Consider the following 16,241-nt stretch of genomic DNA (forward strand, 5'->3'; position numbering starts at 1 on the left):
ACTAATACCAGGCTTTTTTGATTATAACTGTCCTGTAGTATGTCTTGAAATCTGGTAGTGTTGCCTCCAGCTTTGTTTTTGTTGTATAAGATTACTTTAGCTATTTGGGGTCTCCCATGTTTCCAAAGGAATTTCATTTTCATTTTTTCCATATCTGAGAATAATATCCTTGGTGTTTTGATTGGTATCTCATTGAATATGGAAATTACTTCCAGCAGTATGAACACTTTGGTGATATTGATGATACTGGTTCTTCCAATCCATGAACATGGAAGATTTTTTCTATTTTTTTGTATCTTCTATTTCTTTCTTTAATGTTTTATAATTCTCATCACAGAGATCTTTGACAACCTTTGCTAAATCTGTTTCAAGGTATTTCATTTTTTGTAGCTATTATGAATGGGAATAATCTTAGAAGTTTTTTTCTCAGCCATTGCATTGTCTTTGTATACAAAGGCTGTTGATTTTTGTGTGTTGTTTTTATACCCTACCAAACTTTTCTATAGCTCCAATAATTTCTTAGTGGAGTGTTTTAGATCCCCGCTATATATAGAATCATATCATCTGCAATTAGGGATAGTTTGACTTCCTCTTTCCAAATTCATATCCCTTTGATTTCTTTTTCTCACCCTAATGGCTCTGGCTGAATCTTCCAGGATTATATTGAATAGCAATGGTGAAAGTGGGCATCTTTGTCAAGTACCAGATCTCAGTGGGAATGTTTCCAACTTTTCCATATTCAATAGGACATTGGTCGTGCGTTTGTCATGAATTTCCTTGATTGTGTTGAGGAATGTTAATTCTTTACCCAATTTACTTAAAGTTTTTATCATGAAAGTGCGATGTATTTTATCAAATGCTTTGTCCGCATCTATTGAGATAATCATATGGTTTTTGGTGATCAATTTGTTAATGTGATGTATCACATTGATTGATTTGCAAATGGTGAACCATCCCTTCATACCAAGAATAAATCCCTGTTGGTCCAGGTGAATGATCTATCTGAAGTGTTGTTGGATTCTATTGGCTAGTATTTTGCTAAGGATTTTTGCATCTATATTCATCAGGGAAATTGGTCTGTAGTTCTGTTTCTCTGTTGTATTTTTTTCAGGTTTAGGAATTCAAATGATGCTGGCTTCATAGAAAGAGTTTGGGAGGATTTCCTCTCTTTCAACTGTTTTGAATAGATTGAGAAGAATTGGAGTTAGTTCTTATTTAAATGCCTGCTAGAATTCAGCAGTGAAGCCATTTGGTCCTGGGTTTTTCTGTGTTGAGAGGGTCTTTATTATTGATTCAAGTTCTTCCTTGGTTATTGGTCTGTTTAGGTTTTATATGTCTTCATGGCTCAATTTACGTAGGTTGTATGTGTCCAGAAATCTATCCATTTCTTCTGGATTTCCAGGTTTGTTGGTGAACAGTTCTTTGTAGTAATTTCTGATGATTCTTTTTGTTTTTGTGGTACCTATTGTTACATTTTCTTTTTCATCTCTAATTTTATTGATCGGGGTCTTTTCTTTCATTTTTTTTTTTTTTGGCTAGTTGGGCCAATGGTATGTCCATTTTGTTTATTTTTTTCAAAAATCCAGCTTTTCATTTTGCTGATCTCTTGTGGGATTTTTTTGGTCTCGATTTTGTTTATTTCTTCTCTAATTTTAATTATTTCTTTTCTCCTACTAGTTTTGGGTTTGGATTGCTGTTATATTCTGGGTCCTTGAGATGCATTGATAGCTCGTTAATTTGGTGCCTTTCCAATTTTCTTGATGGAAGCACCAATTGCTATAAACCTTCCTCTTAGCAATGTTTTTGCTGTATCCCATAAGTTTTTATATGTTTTATTGTCATCTTCATTTGTTTCCAGAAAGTTTTTTATTTCTTCAGTGACCCACTGTGCATTCAGGAGCATGTTGTTCAGTCTCCATGTGTTTGCATATGTTCCAGAGATTCCTGAGTTGTTGAACTCCAGTTTTATTGCATTGTGGTCCGAGAAGATGCATGGTCTGATTTCAATTTCTTTTGAATTTGCTGAGACTTGCTTTATGGCCTAGCATGTGGTATATCCTAGAGAAAGTTCTGTGCACTGGTGAGAAGAATGCATATTCTGCATCTGTGGAACAGAAAGTTCTGTAGATATCCTTTAGGTCCATTTGGTCTATAGTGTCATTTAATTCTGTTGTTTCCTTGCTGGCTTTCTGTCTGGTTGATCTGTCCATTGTTGAAAGTGATATACTTACAATGAATTTCCCCATTATTGTATTGAAGTCTATGTCTCCCGTTAGGTCCAGTAACATTTCTTTTAAATAGTCAGGTGCCCTGTAATTAGGTGCATATATGTTTAAAATAGTCATATCTTCCAGTTAAATTGATTCTTTAATCATTACATAGTGTCATTATTTGTCTCTTAACAATTTTTGTGTTAAAGTCTATTTTGTCTGATATTAGGATGGTTACACCAGCTCTTTTTTGGTTTCTGTTAGCATGGACTATCTTTTTCCATCTTTTCACTTTCAGTCTGCATGTATCTTTGTTGGTGAGATTTTTTTTTTTTTTGTAGGCAAATAGATGGGTTTTGTTTTTTAATCGATTTTGCTAGTTTGTATCTTTTAACTGGAGAGTTGAGGCCATTTACATTCAAGGTTACTATTGACAAGTAACTACTTAGCCCTGCCATTTTTGTGTTAATATTCTTATTGTTTATTTTGAATTTTCTTTGTACTTTTATTGAGAGATTTTCCACACCTTCAGGAACTCCTCGTACCCATGTCCCATGTGTTGGGTCATTTGATAGTATGCTGTAGATTCCCAACAGTATTTTTTAGTTTTCTAATTTCTTTTTCTTCCCCACCCCCCCCCTTTTTTTTTTTTTGGTCTAACTGCAAAATTTCCAGAGATTGTCTTCTAACTCGGATGTTCTTTCTTCTGCTTCACTGAGTCTGTTATTAAAGCTTTCTACATTTTTTATTTGTTCTATTAAATTCTTTATTTCCAAGATTTCATTTTGATTTCTCTTTAAGATCTTAATTATCTCAATTTCATGGAAGAAATTTTCTTTTATGTTATGTATGGATTTTATTAGTTCATGGATTTGCTTCTGAATACTTCTAAGTAATCCTACTGTCACATTTTTGAATTCCATTTCTGGCATTTCTTCAATCTTTTCATCTTCACATTGTAGTATTGTAGTGTTGTGTTCTTTTGGGGGCATTATGTTGTCTTCCTTATTCTTATTTCTGAAATTGCTGCATTTATTATTAGGCATTTGTGGTGATACTTATTCATTTTTTCCCCATGATGGCCTTTATCTTTGTACTATGCCTCTGTGGCTTAGTGGAGTGTCTGCTTTTTCAGTGGATACCCAGAGGCATGTGATAGGTGTGGCCAGAGAGCTCTGTTCAGTGCTCCAGGGTGAAGGGAGTGTCCAAGGTAACACTCAGGTTGGATGTGGTAAATCTCTTTTTTTCTATCAGAGGGGAGGTTTGTTCTGCTCTGTTAGTGTAGTCGCATGCTCACCTCCTCTCCTCAAAGAAGACAAATGCCTGGGCACTTGCCCCAGTGGGTACAATATTCATCTGTGCTGCCATAAGAACTACACAAAGGATCTGTGCAGTCCACAGTGTGAACACAGATCCTGCAGCAATGACCCTCACCAGGTAATCAGGGATCCCCAAGCATGTGCAGCCACCCACAATGACTGCCCAAAGTCCCAGTCATACCCTTTGTCCTCTCAAGCAGCCACAGTGTTTTCACAGTCCTGGCACACAAGCCTCCCACAGTCATGAGCACCCAGCCCCTTGTCAATTCTCCCAGCCAGACTCAGACATCTCCTCTCAGCTGGTTACTGGCCATGCAGACACAGTTGGAGCAACTGTTACATATGTCCAAAATGGCACCTGCCTTCTCTTGTTACAGGATGCGGGTTCAGGGTGGTTGGGAAGAGAGAAACATGCCCACTCTTTTTCTCCTCTAGATTGGCAGTTACACTGCCCCTCACAGTGGTGCCCCAAGCCAGACTTCTGCCAGGCTCCTCCTACAGCCTTATTGCCAGTGGCATGGGCTATTGCAGTCTGATCTCACCTCACTCTCCAAAGCTGATGCTGAGGCTCTCAGCTGCTAGGGTCCTGAGTTGTGTGCATCCACACCCTCCACTTGGGTCCACAGTGTCCCTCTAATTTGTGTGGCATCTCCTCTAACATTTTCTCCTTAACTCTTCCCTGAGACTTCATTCTCTCCACTTTCGTTAAACTATCTTCCCCTAGACTAGAGCAGTAAGCTCCCTCCCTATTCTACCATCTTCCCTTCTTTTTATTTTGAGAAAAAAAAATCTGCCACATTTCAGACTGACAGTTTGTCAATCGTTCTTTGAAAAAATAAGATGCAATTCCATTTATAAAACACCTCTTCTAGCTCAGAGCTCTAACAATTGTACTCTAGATAATCATCATTCTTCAGCATGTGGTAGAAGTGCCTTATGTGCACTCTTTGTTTTGTTATTCAGTATATTAAGAATATGTGTACTTGAGCTTAATTTTAATAAAATGATTACTTTTGAACTGCTTCATAGGCTGCATTTTAAAATGATACAGCCCATTTTTTCCCTGCAAATACATGGTGACATGTAATTCACTGAGAACTTAAAGTTTTGGGACATTGCCTTTATCTGTGCTCAGGTTCCAGCAATTTTACTCCCCATACTTTCGCACCACTGGTACAAATATTAACATAGTTGGTCCCAATTAAAACTATAAGATTCAAAAGTTATTCAGCACCTTGAATATTTTAATCACACTTGGGTCAACTGTCAAGAAGTCTTAAAAATAGGCCTAGTTCTATGAACTTTTGGCACCAACACTTGAGGAATTCAAGTTAAATGGCAACTATTTCCTCATTTTTCTATTTGACAGGCAAAAGTTTAATTCTATAGATGAAAAAAAAATATGAGCACAGACTTCGTATTTGCAGCTGAAAGGAAAATGGTACTGCTGTGATTTGGTTTACTTTCTTTTTCCAGCAGACATTTTGCAATGTTAACTGTACAAGACTTTACTAGTTTCTCAGGTAATTTATTTATCCAACAAAATACAATAATTTGGCCCAGAGGATAGCTCAGTGTATTTTTCTTTTCTCATTTAAAAATCTGTAAGTTTTTTAGCTTTTAAAGCACTCACAGCATCTATGTTTAAAATAGTTGATCACTTTAAATTCTGAATGATTGTTCTCAAAGTAACAGAGACACCTACCTGGCGTCAAAATTCCAGTCAAAGTGTTCTATGGTATAAAGCACAAGAATAATGGTTGAAATTGATCTACCCAAGAGGATGGGGTGGTGGTTTTTGTGAAACCGTTTCTAACTTGCAACTTTCCTTCATCTGTTTTAGCTTTGGTTCTTAAAGCAGATCTTCTCCATCTATGAATCAAAGAACTTATACTATGAGATAAGCAAGCAAGCTTGATGCCCACTTTCAAAGTCAACCATCCATCCTTAGTACAAAAATGTAAAAAGATATTACTTTGGAAATATTACTGCATTCTAAAATAGTCCTGTAGACTAAATTTTAAGTTGAGTTGAGTTTTCAAAAATGTTTTAAAGCATTATTGAAAGAAAGACAATTATTTCCTACCATATTCCCATGTAGGTACAGGGAAAGCTCTGAGGTTTCAAAATAACTGTTTAGTTAACAGTAATGGGATTACAGAGATTATGGCAGGAATAACAAAATAAATTTGTAAGAGGACAGTGGAAGAACTAAGAATAAACTGAGTCCATCTCTAACGTGACTGCATGCATGACCATACATGAATATATAACACTCATATATAAAAAGTTTCAAAAGTTCATGGAGATATGTATTATGAAGAAACTACATATGGATTTCAAAGTTAATAAACATTTTTAATTCCATTTTAGATTAACTTTTTAAAGTACTATTGTATATTAATATAATATGAAAATATGCAAATATATTCATAAAAATCTCTTTTGGTATGAATTTTCATTTACAGAAACCAGTCATTATTGCCAGCTGTCTACGCAAGGAGTATGCAGACAAGAAGAAATGCTTTTCCAAGAAAAAGAAGAAAATAGCAACTAGAAATATCTCTTTCTGTGTTAGGAAAGGTTGGACACAGTAGCTCTTCCACTTTTGGCTCAGGAACCTCCTCCAACATTTAGCATCTTTAAAAAGAAAAGTTCAGTACTCTCAGAAGCCATGGTATCTCTCGTGTGACTGCAGGGTGACCCCATCTGTTTCCCATCTAACAAAAATCAACTTCCCTTTGAATAGGGACATAGTAATTTCTACATTAAATCCACAAGCTTTCTGTTTAAATAAGCTATAGAAACCACAACTTTCCATTCAATTAACATGAGTGATGGCCTAATGGCCAATACTGTTCACCAGGGAACTGACTGGGGATGTGCTAGTACATTCTGAAGTCTTGATCAGTGTACCTAAGAGGAGTCTATTTTGCTGAATTTTGCCTGCCTCCCTCCAACATAGCTGCTTCCAAGTGTGACTTTGACCCTCTTTCGGTCTCTGTGGCCTTGGACACACATAACTGAAGCTCTGAGAGTTTATAACCCCTCTCAGAGCCAGTCATCATGACTATTAAGTGAGATATTACATACAGAACACATAGCACAGCACTTACCACAGAGTGAGATTTCTAATAATACTTGCTATTATTATTAATGTACTTTTTTTTTCAGGTGAAATTTTAGGGTTATTAGGACATAATGGAGCTGGTAAAAGCACATCAATTAAGATGATAATTGGAGACACTAAACCAAGCGCAGGACAGGTAGGTGGATGAGATTAATAGCATATTATCTAGCAATACTTGGGTGAAAACCTGAAAAAAATGTTATTTCTCAGTAGTTTTAAATGCTTTGGAAAATATATTGAAGAATAAATGGACAATGTGATGTTTTAATATATGTTTACTGTGGAATGTCTTAATTAGACTAATTAAACATCTACCACCTCACATATTTACCATTATTTTGTGGTGAAAACATTAAAAATTAATCTTTTAACAATTTGAGAAATAATATGTTGCATTATAATTTATTATAATCCCAGTTCTGTGCCATGGACCATTGTGGTATGTTCCTTCAATCTAATTGAAACTTTTGAGACCTTTGATCCACATCTCTCTCTTCCCCAATCAACCCTCTCCCTCAAGCCTCTGGTAACCTCCATTCTTCTCTGTACTTCTGTGAGCTTAGCTTTTTTTTTTTAGATTCCACATGTAATAAGATCACATGATACTGGTCTTTCTGTGCCTGTTTTATTTCATTCAGATTCATCGATGTTATCACAAATGACAGGATTTCCCCCTTTTTATATCACAAGCATTTCAAAATGTATGTACACCGCACTTTTTATCCATCATCAGATGGTAGATACCTGGGTCACCTCCATATCTTGACTATCATGCATAATTCTGCAGTGAGCCTGAGGTGCAGCTATCATTTAAATATGCTAATCCAGTTCCTTTGAGTATCTACCCAGAAGTGGGACTGCTGGACCATATGGTAGTTCTATGTTTAGTTTTCTGGGAAACCTCCATACTGTTCTCCACAATGGCTATGCCAATCTGTGTTCCTAGCCACAGTGCATTAGGGGGCCCCTTTTCTCCTCAGCCTCACCAGTACTTGTTATGATTCTTCATTTTGATATAGCCCTTCTGACAGGGGCAAGGTGCTATCTCTTGGGTTTTTAATTTGCACTCTCCTGATGATCACTTTTCAACATGGGCCCATCGTCATCTCTGCATGTACTTGCCCTGGTATGTTCATCCTCTGAGCAAATCCTTTCTCCTTTACTATACTGTGACAGAACCTAGGAGAAAGAGAAAGATGTCGGCCGGCGCCGTGGCTTAACAGGCTAATCCTGTTGCGGCGCCAGCACACCGGGTTCTAGTCCCGGTTGGGGTGCCAGATTCTATCCTGGTTGCCCCTCTTCCAGGCCAGCTCTCTGCTATGGCCCAGGAAGGCAGTGGAGGATGGCCCAAGTGCTTGGGCCCTGCACCCCATGGGAGACCAGGAGAAGCACCTGGCTCCTGGCTTCAGATCAGCGCAATGCACCGGCCGCAGCGGCCATTGGAGGGTGAACCAACGGCAAAAAGGAAGACCTTCCTCTCTGTCTCTCTCTCTCTCACTATCCACTCTGCCTGTCAAAAAAAAAAAAAAAGAAAGAAAGAGAGAGAGAGAGAGAGAGAGAAAGATGTCACGGGACTAGAGAAGCAATGTGGAACACAGGCTCTAAGACTGAACTTTGACCCACAGGTGCTACTGAAAGGGAGCAGCAGAGGAGACACCCTGGGGTTCCTGGGGTACTGCCCTCAGGAGAATGCACTGTGGCCCAGTCTGACAGTGAGACAACACCTGGAGGTGTTTGCAGCCGTGAAAGGGCTGAAGAAAGCAGACGCCAACATCGCCATTTCACGGTATAGGGGGGAGCCAGGCCTGTGCTGGTCTGTACCCAGAGGGACAGAGCAGGCTGGGCATGATGATGTTCACAGGAGACTCGGGACAGGACACAATAAGCACTGACCAAGACTAGGCCAAGTGGACTTACAAAGTGATTTTTCCCTCATTTTAAACATACACCCCCCACACATGTAAATATTCAATAATACACTATATTGAATGTATTTAAAATTTAAGTGTAAATGATGCTGGCAGCCAAGTATTTTCACACATGAGATGTGCTTACAGTTTTACAAAAGGCAAAAGCTAGCTTCCTTTGGGAAACCAAACCAGTTGAAGAGAATGACGTCATTGCTCAACCCTGGTGTTTTCAGAACTGTGCTTCTGGGATGTACTCCTCCACCCTTGCTCACCCCATCCCCCTCCCGCTCTCCCCCTTGGCCAGGACCCCATAAACGGGCTGGCTTGTGTTCCCTTCTGGGATGTACTCCTCCGCCCTTGCTCACCCCATCCCCCAACCGCTCTCCCCTTGGCCAGGACACCATAAACGGGCTGTCTGGTGTTCCCTTCTGGGATGTACTCCTCTGCCCTTGCTCACCCCATCCCCCACCCACTCTCCCCCTTGGCCAGGACACCATAAACGGGCTGTCTTGTGTTCCCTGCAGATTGGTGGATGCACTCAGGCTGCAGGACCAGCTGAAGGCTCCCGTGAAGACCTTATCTGAGGGAATAAAGAGGAAGGTAGGGGCGAAGCACGAGGTCACCTGTGCACCCCGCAGGCAGGTGCGGGACAGTGTGTTTCTTTTCTTGCAGCTGTGCTTCGCGCTGAGCATCCTGGGGAGTCCATCGGTGGTCCTTCTGGATGAGCCGTCGACCGGGATGGACCCCGAGGGGCAGCAGCAGATGTGGTGAGAACCGTCGCCAGGGCAGGGCCGGTGTGGAGGCCGGTGGGAGACATGGATTTTGTTCCTGCTCTTAAACAAACAAGAACCTTCCCTTAAAACTGGAAAGGTAGCAAACACCACTCCCATCATTAGGAACTAATATTTGTCTTAAAAAAAAAGAAGAAGAAGAAGAAGAAGAAAAGAAAAACCTTTCCCTGATATTTTACAACCAGTTTTTTTTTAAAGAGTTATTATTTATTTGAAAGTAACAGTTACACAGAGAGAGAGAGAGAGAGAGAGAGAGAGAGAGAGAGAGAGGAAGGAGAGAGAGAGGAAGGAGAGAGGTCTTCCATCCACTGATTCACTCCCCAATTGGCCGCACGGCCGGAGCTGCACCTATCTGAAGCTGGGAGCCAGGAGCTTCTTCCAGGTTGCTCACGTGGGTGCAGGGGCTCAAGGACTGGGCCATCTTCTACTGCTTCCCCAGGCCACAGCAGAGAGCTGGATTGGAAATGGAGCAGCCGGGTGTCGAACTACTTCAGGCCAGGTCGTTAACCTGCTGAGCCACAGCGCCGGCCCCACAACCAGTTTTATCACTGGGAAACAAGCTTTCTGGAATTTCATTTTCCTCAGAGTTGAATGTGCTTATTTGGTCTTGTGGGTGCACAGAGCTTCTCTCTGAGTACTGTATGTGACTCAGTGACTTCAGGTCTTAGTGGGAGGGTCATTTCCAAGGGTCTGTGAAGTCTGGGGTTTCTGGATGCTGTCAAGTGTGCATTTCTTTGCATTCCTTCCTTCCTGTGGGGTCCTGAAGACTCTGCAGTTCAGCTGGTCTCTGCCCTCTGCCTTCTCAGGAACAACTTTTTTCTAGCTCAGAATTTTACTTTCCTATCTCCTTCCAATAACTGTCTTCCCACTTCCCTCCTTCAAGCCCCCAGTTTTCCCCTGTAAACTCATTTGCTGGTCTTCGTCCTGCCTGACTCCCTCTCTTGCTCAATCTGGATTTGTGAATATTTTTCCTTTTCTGCCATGTAAGGTTTTCTTTCACCATTTCCAGATTAATCAAAGGACTTCCATTAATTGCAAATATTCTCTTAACAATGAAGGCAGGCAATCCGGGCCATCTTCAGAAACACAGAGAGAGGCGCCATCCTGACCACGCACTACATGTCAGAAGCCGAGGCTGTGTGTGACCGAGTGGCCATCATGGTGTCTGGACGGCTGAGGTGAGTGCCTGCCCAAGGCCAGCGTCTGTTCTGTTTTATGGACCAGAGGGAAGCAAGTTTTGCTGTTGAAATTGTTGATATTCACCAGGGCTACTGTTTCCCCGATTTAAAAAGATCGGACTATGGTATTTACTTGTCCACTTTGGCTTCCTGTTTCAGATGCATTGGTTCTATTCAGCACCTGAAAAGCAAGTTTGGTAAGGAATATCTGCTGGAGATGAAGGTGAAGATGCCTGAGCAGAGGGAGCCCCTCCACGCTGAGATTCTGAGGCTCTTCCCCCAGGCTGCGCGGCAGGAGAGGTAAAGACGGTAACTGCTTCGATCTCAGACAAATGTCAACATTTTCCTGATGCTTGGAGTCGGGGCCACTTTTACCCGAAAGCCTTAAAATGTCTGAGGTATTCTAAGAAATATACTAGAAAAGAGGTAGTTGATTAAGAAGCTGATGTGTGGTACTGTATTCTGACTGCCGGGTACTATCCTGGCCTTGCATTAATTATCCAATCCTCATTGGAAGCATTGAAAATAGACACTGTTATTTCAGTGAATAACTTGAATTAAGAACTGACTTTGACAAGGAAGTTGATAAATGGGTTTTATTAGTGTCTTTATTGATAGGAACTTTATACAGAAATAAATTAGGTCATGAGATAAAGCTGGTGGTAAAACTAGAGTAACTTTTTTTTTTTTATTTGACAGAGTTAGACAGTGAGAGAGACAGAGAGAAAGGTCTTCCTTCCATTGGTTCACTCCCCAAATGGCCACAATGGCCAGCGCTGCACTGGTCTGAAGCCAGGAGCCAGGTGCTTCCTCCTCGTCTCCATGTGGGTGCAGGGGCCCAAGCACCTGGGCCATCCTCCTCTGCCCTCTCAGGCCACAGCAGAGAGCTGGACTGGAAGAGGAGCAACCAGGACTAGAACCCAGCGCCCAATTAGGATGTCGGCGCCACAGGCAGAGGATTAACCAAGTGAGCCACGGCGCCGGCCCCCAGAGTAACTTATTTTCATTGTAATCTCCAAGTGCTCCAATTTTAAATAACAGCTCAAAAGTGACAACATCCTTGGAAAAGGTATTTCCTTTTTGCTGAGAAAACAGAGGAACTAATGGTTAGGAGAGGAAAAAGCAGATACATTAGATCAGTAATTTAAACTAGCAAGAAGAGTAATTGTTTTCTCAGTAGATTTTTTGAGTACAAAAGTAACCCATGCAGTGCATTGCCAAGTTTGAACAGCTCACAATAAATAACATGGTGGGTGGGATTGATGGCCCCATGGTGTAACAAAAAAGATACTTTGAAATGGAATCTAATTTCTTCTGATTATATGTGAATGAATAATAAGTGAATAATAAGTAAATAAATATATTGCCTGAGTAACAAATGGTGAACACTGGGCTCTCTGAACAAAAGTGGTGCTGAATTGCGGAAGATGTTTGCTTTGCCCTCAGAGGCCCATTTGCTGCTTCCCAACCAGGAGAGCAGCTTGACGTGGGTGAGAGGAAGGGCTCTGTAGAGAATGGCCTGGGTGTCTACTGCTCTGGGAAAACACAAGGTGGTGTAAGAACTCAGAGACGCTGGTTGCAGGTGGGTGGGGTAGCAAAGCACATCTCAGCACGTCTCCCAGGCTGATCCTGTCCACTTCTCCCCAAGGATCCTGAGATACTAAACAGAGTCATCTGTCACCCCAACCATCCAGTCTCTGAACTGGCTTCCTTAACTGTGGAGTCACTCTAGGGGTTTCTACTATGCCAAACACTCTTATTTAAAAAATAAATAAGCCGGTGCCGTGGCTCAACAGGCTAATCCTCCGCCTAGCGGCGCTGGCACACCGGGTTCTAGTCCCGGTCGGGGCGCCAGATTCTGTCCCGGTTGCCCCTCTTCCAGGCCAGCTCTCTGATGTGGCCAGGGAGTGCAGTGGAGGATGGCCCAAGTGGTTGGGTCCTGCACCCCATGGGAGACCAGGATAAGCAACTGGCTCCTGCCATCGGATCAGCGCGGTTCGCTGGCTGCGGCGGCCATTGGAGGGTGAACCAACGGCAAAAGGAAGACCTTTCTCTCTGTCTCTCTCTCACTGTCCACTCTGCCTGTCAAAAAAATAAATAAATAAATAAAAATAAATAAATAAATAAATAAACATGGAAGATGTTTTCCATAGACATAGGTCAACCAGAGGTGGCAACCTGAATACCCAAAAACCAACCTCGCTCTCTTCCTCCCAGGTACTACTCTCTGATGGTCTATAAATTGCCAGTAGAGGATGTGCAACCTTTGTCACAGGCATTCTTCAAACTAGAGACAGGTAAGAGACCACTTTCAGATGAGACCTCAGGAAGCAGATAATAATTCCAAAACTGAAAAAGAAAAACCCATAGAGATGATCAACTGAATGAGGACATACCTCACTAAATCACAAAGTGAAAATTTTCAATTTGAATTCCAAGGACTTAAGATAGTTCTGGGCATGTGTGTGCAGAGCAAGGGATGAGAGATTGTTTTTCGTGTTTGCTTAGTAGGAGTATTTTTAGGGCTTTTTTTTTTTTTTTTGTGGTGCACATACTGGCCTACTGTATTTTGATCTTTTAGATCATAGATAGCACACTCATTTTAGACAATTAATTTAAATCATGTCCCATTGTAATGCCTATTATCTTGTTGGCTCAGAATATAGATTAAAAAGCAGACCTTTTGTATAGTCAGAAATAACCCACTTTGCATTGACAGAAGACATCTGCATTAGTCCCCCTAGGCACAGTTTAGTTTTGTTTTATTTTCTCTTTCTTATTATTCTGGCCCACATACTCTTCCATTGGAATTATTCCATGGACTGTTTGCATTGTCACTGCTCAGTGATATCTTCACTCACTTGCTGCCTGCCCTGGGGAAGAGATTCTGATCTCTTGGTTCCAGAATACTCTTCTGACTCCATTGACAGCATCCATGGTCATAGTACTATAGTCTCCTTTCCATTTTCTGAACTAAGCACCTCAGCTTGCGAGTCCATGGGACCATTCACAGCCCTCCCCAGAGAGGGCATTTTGGTCATTGTTGATGTGGGATGTTTGCTGGCATATTTCCAGTCTGCTTGGTCACTACTGTGGCTCCAACTGCCCCTTCCAGTCTATTTTAGTCAACAAGAAGGGCTTTCAACCTGAATAGTGGCAAGCTGGAATGACTTCTAAAAAGAGGCCTTATGTCTGTCTGCTCCCTGGAAAATCACTGACAGTGTTCTCTACAGTCTTCTGTTGTTGGCATTTGTAAATGTCTCTTCCCTCCACAACCTGCTGCCATGCTGTCTGCTAAAATACAGGCTCACAGGCAGGGAAGGAAACTTTGCCAGCATTATTGTCTTCCTGAAATGCAGAGCTCAAAAACTCTGCAACATACAAGCATAGCACTAATTATTTTCCCTTCAAATTTAATCAGACATGTTTGTATATTTTAGCTGTAAGATGTCCTCTGTCCATGAAAATTTGCCTTTCACTTCATTTATTGTTGGCCTATTTTTGTTATTTGTGCCCTATGATTTAGTAAATCATCCATAATTAAAATACAAAGGTACTTGCAAAAGTTCATGGAAAATGAAATTGAAAGTTAAATTTGCTCTCGTGCAAAAATGTTTTGAAATCCATGCATCATTTTTGCATAATATATTTTCCATCAACTTTGGAAGACACCCCTCTTAAGTACCTATTTCAAATTTTTGCACTAAATAAACTTATATTTTAGTTTTTAGTTTTGTTTTCCATGAACTTCCTGAAGTACCCCAAATGAACCTCTAACATATGTTCACCTTTATGCAGTTAAACAGAGCTTCGACCTGGAGGAGTACAGCCTCTCACAGTCCACCCTGGAGCAGGTGGGTCCTACTTCAGTGATGCTCTGTCATCGGGGAATATATGTGCCCAACACAAGCATACTCACTGCGCTAGTTTGGAGCTACAAGAGGCGGCGTGACTTCCCTGTTGCTTCCTTCCTTGCAGGTTTTCCTGGAGCTCTCCAAGGAGCAGGAGCTGGATGACTTGGATGGGGAGCTTGATCCCTCAGTGAAGTGGAAGCTCCTCCCGCAGGAAGAGCCTTAAAGCCACAGTATCTTCTGTGTGCCTGTTTAAGCCCATGGTGGTTTTTATTCTAGAGACATTTGTTTTTATAGTCTCAGCTGATATTTTTAGCAACTGCATCATAAACACTGAGATGGTTGTTTTATGTGGTGGAAAGGAAGTGTAAGTGTTGGCCAAGAGCAGGACAAGAGCAGTGTGGACAGAGGCACGTGACCAAGCTGAGCTCAGCAGCATAGCCTCCGTAGCTCTGCAGGCCACCCTGGTTCCATTTCTCTGTATAATGCTGAATATGTATGTTTGCCATTTTAAGATTAAGTTTATGTGTATAATAAAAAAAGTTTTATTTAAATGTTTTTAATAAAAACCTTAAAACACATTTTTCTAACCTGGACTGAAAAGTCCACATATTTACTCTCTGGAAGTATAATACATGGTAAAGTTGATATTTTCACAACAGTTAATGTCTTAAAATAGATTTTAGTGCTTTTAAAAAGTAAATATTCAAACATCATTGTTCATAATAAATGATACCAATATATTTGATAATAGCTCCACTGGTAACACTATGATACAGATATAATCTAATAACCAAAAACTTGCTACTAGAAATTTATTGAACTTTGAAAATTGCTGTAAGCCAACTATGTCCTGTGTTCATTATGTTCTGAAATATAGACTTTGGCAATGCCTACATTGTAAACTGATCATTCAGAGAATAATAAATTTGAGAAATGTGGTAACATCTCAAATGACTGAGTAGGTAGAAAATGTAAAATAAAAGACACGTAGCTTTGAAATGTTTTATGTTTCATGCATTTTATGTGTTTTTTCTTAACTCAGTGGATTCCTATTTACTAGAGTCATTGACATATCATTAAAAATATTTTATTGTATACGTATAATTGATAACATTGACTATTAAAGGTATAGATACGAAACTTTAAGACCATCACAATAGGATTTTCTGCCATGCTAGTATTTATTCTGTGTTTTGGACATTGGCCTAATTATTATCCTTGTCTTCCAAATATAAAAATTAAATATCAATTCCAACACTTCCTTTTATGTTTTTAGACATACAATAAGACAATTAACATATAGGAGAATATGCATATTTCTGTTCGCTTTGGCTTAAATTTGCCATCTAACTCACCTTTTGTGTTATTCTGATAAATGTTAGGATTTGGAATCCCAAGAAATCTATATCTAGGTTGATCTGTTTCTACAGATATGTTTATGAATAAATACCACAACCCTTTCAACCCATACTATATCCCATTGCCCTTTCATAAAAAAAAAAATATTTATTTATTTATTTATTTATTTATTCAAAAGGCTGAGTTACAGAGAGAGAAGAGACATAAAGAGAGAGAGGGCTCTTCTATCCAATGATTCATTCCCCAAATGGCCGTAATGACCAGGGCCAGGCCAGACCAAAGCTAGGAGCCAGGAGCTTCCTCCCAGTCTCCCACATGAGTATCAGGGACACAGGGCCATCTGCTGCTTTCCCAGGCACTCTAGCAGGGAGCTAAATTGGAAGTGGAGTAGCCAGGACCCAAACTGGTACCCATACGGGATGCTAGTACTGCAGGTGGTGATCCAACCCACAATACCACAATGCTAGTCCCTTCTATTGCTCAATGAAAG

At 40.6% G+C, this 16,241-nt stretch overlaps 1 protein-coding gene across 5 annotated transcripts in view; it reads left to right on the top strand.

The window, feature by feature from the left end:
• LOC133776519 (ABC-type organic anion transporter ABCA8-like) overlaps window positions 1-15,532 on the top strand; it is an 81,448-nt gene extending 65,916 nt beyond the window's left edge. For all 5 annotated transcript variants that reach the window (XM_062215455.1, XM_062215454.1, XM_062215456.1 and 2 more), the window contains 10 exons: window positions 5,998-6,112; window positions 6,704-6,795; window positions 8,285-8,445; window positions 9,094-9,169; window positions 9,242-9,336; window positions 10,419-10,538; window positions 10,698-10,838; window positions 12,756-12,835; window positions 14,337-14,392; window positions 14,517-15,532. In XM_062215455.1, the coding sequence (XP_062071439.1) occupies window positions 5,998-6,112; window positions 6,704-6,795; window positions 8,285-8,445; window positions 9,094-9,169; window positions 9,242-9,336; window positions 10,419-10,538; window positions 10,698-10,838; window positions 12,756-12,835; window positions 14,337-14,392; window positions 14,517-14,615 (1,035 nt within the window). In that variant the 3' untranslated portion in view covers window positions 14,616-15,532. The remainder of the gene's footprint in view (window positions 1-5,997; window positions 6,113-6,703; window positions 6,796-8,284; window positions 8,446-9,093; window positions 9,170-9,241; window positions 9,337-10,418; window positions 10,539-10,697; window positions 10,839-12,755; window positions 12,836-14,336; window positions 14,393-14,516) is intronic.
• Window positions 15,533-16,241: the final 709 nt, after the last annotated feature.

The sequence above is a fragment of the Lepus europaeus genome, chromosome 18 (genome assembly GCF_033115175.1).
Source record: "Lepus europaeus isolate LE1 chromosome 18, mLepTim1.pri, whole genome shotgun sequence".
NCBI lineage: Eukaryota > Metazoa > Chordata > Mammalia > Lagomorpha > Leporidae > Lepus > Lepus europaeus.